At 49.6% G+C, this 3659-nt stretch overlaps 1 protein-coding gene across 1 annotated transcript; it reads left to right on the forward strand.

Annotated features, from left to right (window-relative positions):
* Positions 1-202: 202 nt before the first annotated feature.
* Scgb3a1 (secretoglobin family 3A member 1) lies at positions 203-1745 on the forward strand. Its single transcript, XM_006987142.4, has 3 exons — positions 203-341; positions 984-1219; positions 1594-1745. Exons 1-3 carry the CDS (start codon positions 287-289, stop codon positions 1615-1617), a joined length of 315 nt encoding a protein of 104 aa, XP_006987204.1. The 5' UTR covers positions 203-286; the 3' UTR covers positions 1618-1745.
* The last annotated feature ends 1914 nt before the right edge of the window (positions 1746-3659 follow it).

A 3659-nucleotide genomic window follows, 5' to 3' on the forward strand; every position in this document is an offset into this window, starting at 1 on the left:
CCTATGGAGACAAAGCATATCCTCAGTTCCCGTCCTCAGGAAGAAAGGCCCAGCACTTGAGTTCAGGAGACCCTGCCAAGAGGAAATCCCCAGGACTGCTGAGGTGGGATGTGAAATCCTCCCAGGGTCCACTGACCAGAGGAGGAAGTTGGCTGAAGTTCTGCCTATTAGTTGAGCAAACAACACATTTCTCAGAAGGGCGAGGTTCCACCCCTGGATATATGAGACCCTCAGGAACAGGCTCCAGAAGAGTGTCTTCGGAGCATCTTCTAAGTCTCATTCCACCATGAAGCTTACCACCACCTTCCTAGTGTTCTGTGTGGCTCTGCTCAGTGACTCTGGTGAGTTTCCTTGGAGCTTGGCATCTCCTATGGAGGGTCTGCCATCAGCTCCTGCTCTTTCCTGGCCCCTGCTCCAGCTGATTTGGCCCTTTAGCCTCCCATTCTCATGCACCAGGCTGCTGACGGTAGCTTTTCTAGCAGAAATGCCTCCCGAGGAAGCCAGATGCTCCTCCACTTACCCCTTCAAGGGCTTCCTCTTTTTCCTGTGCCCTTCAAAGTCTTCTGCTGCCAGGCCCACATGAGCCTTCCAGCTGCCTCTCACGTGCTCACCCACCTTTGGTTTCTTCTCCCCACCCACCAGCCTGACGACTGAGTCAAAGGCCAGCCCTGGCTTGAGAATGCCCACCCCATCTGTTCTAAACCTGATTAATGTCCCCTCATTCATAAAGGCACAGTAGGAATGTCCCCAACTCTGAAACCCTCCCCGTCTTCCTATGGTTCTCTCTCGGCAGCCATCTCCTCCCAGGGCCCACTCTGAGGCCACCTTTCCTCACCTCTTGTTGGTGTCCCCTTTGACACTGGGCAGTCATCAATCAGGAAGTAGGTGTGTGGCTGTGAAGTCTCCCTTGGGTGCTGTCCCTGGAGGAGTTGGGTCTTCAGGACCCTTGAGAAGGCCCTCGGTGTTCTCCTTTGTGTTGGCAGGTGTTGCTCTCTTCGTGAACTCGGTGGTCAAACCTGTGGCAGAACCTGTGGCTGCCCTTGCCCCAGCTGCGGAGGCTGTGGCCGGGGCTGTGCCTAGCCTACCATTAAGCCGTTTGAGCATCCTGAGGTTCATCCTGGCCAGCCTGGGCATTCCGCTGGATCCCCTTATAAAGGGCTCCAGCAAGTGTGTCACTGAGCTGGGCCCTGAGGCTGTGGGGGCTGTGAAGACACTGCTGGTAATGTGGGCATCTTCCCTGAATGCCTCTCCCTCCCCGTGTGGGTGGGTAACCCTCCCTAGTCACCTTCACAGTCATATAGGAAGCAGCAGCCCAGTCTGTATCAGGGAACCCTTGCTTCCTGTTCTGCTCCAGGAAGCCATATCCTAACCAACCTGTGAAGAGCCCAAGGAGTTGTCGGGGTCTACCTTTTGCAGGCTGCCAGTAGGCCATGACACTTGTCCTAGGGCCCCCTCCCCATGGGCTTCACAGGAACCCTCCCCAGAAGCAGCAGCCATGCCTTTCTGCCTTGAGGAACCTCGGGTGCCCAGGTCCTCTCCTCAGCAATCCTTGGTGGCAGTGAAGGGCACTCTCACACTTGGCTTCTTTTCCAGGGAGCCCTGACAGCATTCGGTTGAGGTGAACCTGGAAGGACTCTGCCTGACAAGATGTACTCTTCAATGAAAGATGGAAACCCTACTGCTCAAACTTCCCTCTGCCTTAATAAACATGGCCAGCGTAGCTTTGCAGTTGATGCCTTCTTGCCTCAAAGCCAAACCCTAGAAAAAAGCATCATGCCTCTTTCTGTGTATGGGGCGGAGGGGGGGCGGGCAGGAAGGGAGAGGGTGTTCTTGTTTTCTGTGGTTTCTGGTGTCTTTGCTCAGATATCCCAGTGTCTTCGATTCCCTCTAGTCTCTATTCTACCAAAGAGACCATGATGGTCTGACCCTAATGTTCATGGAAAGGCCCCATAGAACGTGGACACTGATACCCACATTAGGGGAATTGCCCCAGGAAACTTCATTAATAACTGCATTTTCCTTCTTGGGAAGGGCTTCACTCACTTCTTGGACTACCTACAAACTGAAGCTACTTGATCTTTTACATGAAAACCCAGGGCTCCGAGTTTTCCATTCCTATTGTGAATCCATTTCCATTCCTATAAGAATCATGGGGGATTTAAACTTTCCAGTGTTGGGAGGTGATGAGCTCACAAACTAGAGTAGAGGGAAAGGCCACCTGGACTCAGATGAGGTTTGAACCTCACTTTCAACACACTGCCCCTATGACCATCAAAGGGTATGGAGCTTTGTGGAAGACTCTGGTCTGAATAGTCCCCAAGGCTAACAAGATGAATTGTTTTCCATCTCTGGTGAAGCAGATGGGGACACTCTGACATGTCCTTGGATAACAATAACATGTCCAGACTCTGTAGATTGCCTGATAACTATGCCCTAAGTTGCCATGGGAACACTGTACACTACAGAAGCTCACCAGAACTGGGAGTGGGTAGGCTTATGCCAGATAAAAGAGCCCATTCTGAGCCAGATCTGCTACCCCCCTCAACTTGTGGATTTTCCCCCCAATGAGAAGCGCTTAGAAGAAACCTTAGGACTGAAGCCCAAGACAAGCTCCTGCAGATTCCTGGGGAAATGCGACCAGCATAATCCTGAGGAGACTGGTCCCCAGATGTGTTATTTGAGAAGTGTGGGGAGTGCAAAGGGGTGGGCTGTATTGGATGCTGCAACATGTCACCCAGTTTCCCCTTCAAGAGGTCCTTTCCATAGCTGTCGGGTGTTGGCAACTGGAGTTGCTTTCTGAGAACTGCCCTCAAAGAACTGTAAGGTCACACTCTGAGGCAGAGGAAGTCTGCATTCTGGCTGACAAAGGATCTATTTATTTCTATGTCACCAGCTCTCTGGTGTAGGTCATAAAGACCTGGACGCTTGGCTTCAAGGGGGAACAAATCTGAAGGGTCTTCACAGGGCCAGGGTCTTTACACCATGGAACCATCCGAGGACTTTGTGATTCCATTACCTGGTAGCTTCCCCTTTGCCCAATATTAATTCCTTGATTGTTTTCCACACCACCACAGAATTGTTTTAACAATTAACTGTTATTGTTATTAATGGTGTGTGCAGTATTCTGGCTCCCCATTCATACAGGTGTTATCTGCTATCTGCATCTTTCCCTTCCTTAAAAATTGTTTATGTGTTGTAGAATATATTTTAAGGTGTGTTTTGTTTATGTTGCATTTAACTCTGTGAAGCTGTGTTACTTTGCCTGTCTGAAACACCCAATGGTCTATCTGACAGAGAACTGAACAGCCAGCCAGCCAGGGTGGAAGAGCAGTCCATGCTCATAACCAAGTCACCTCTGCAGCCCGCTTCATCTGTTCTAGCATCAGGGTAATAATACTGGACTCAGGCGAGGTAAAAAGTTCTCATCCTGTTTTAAATATTTGAAGAACTGAAAATTCCAAAATACAAGGATTTAAAAGAATGAATATTGATCCTTAAATGTCCATTGAAATTTACCAGAATTCCAGAATGAAATCATAAGAAGGCACAGGCTCTTCTTTCCACGGGGTTTTTGTTTTACATTTCCCATTACTAACTCAGTACCAGTATTTGTTATATATCCACTCAGATTTTAAGTCTCTCCACCCTTTTTGAGATGT

The sequence above is a fragment of the Peromyscus maniculatus genome, chromosome 8, assembly GCF_049852395.1.
Source record: "Peromyscus maniculatus bairdii isolate BWxNUB_F1_BW_parent chromosome 8, HU_Pman_BW_mat_3.1, whole genome shotgun sequence".
NCBI classification, from domain to species: Eukaryota; Metazoa; Chordata; class Mammalia; order Rodentia; family Cricetidae; genus Peromyscus; species Peromyscus maniculatus.

Coding starts and splice junctions, on each gene's coding strand:
- Scgb3a1 (XM_006987142.4), top strand. CDS start 287: ATGAAGCTTACCACCACCTTCCTAGTGTTCTGTGTGGCTCTGCTCAGT. Junction 342..983: donor GGCTCTGCTCAGTGACTCTG/GTGAGTTTCCTT, acceptor TTGTGTTGGCAG/GTGTTGCTCTCTTCGTGAAC. Junction 1,220..1,593: donor GGGCTGTGAAGACACTGCTG/GTAATGTGGGCA, acceptor CTTCTTTTCCAG/GGAGCCCTGACAGCATTCGG.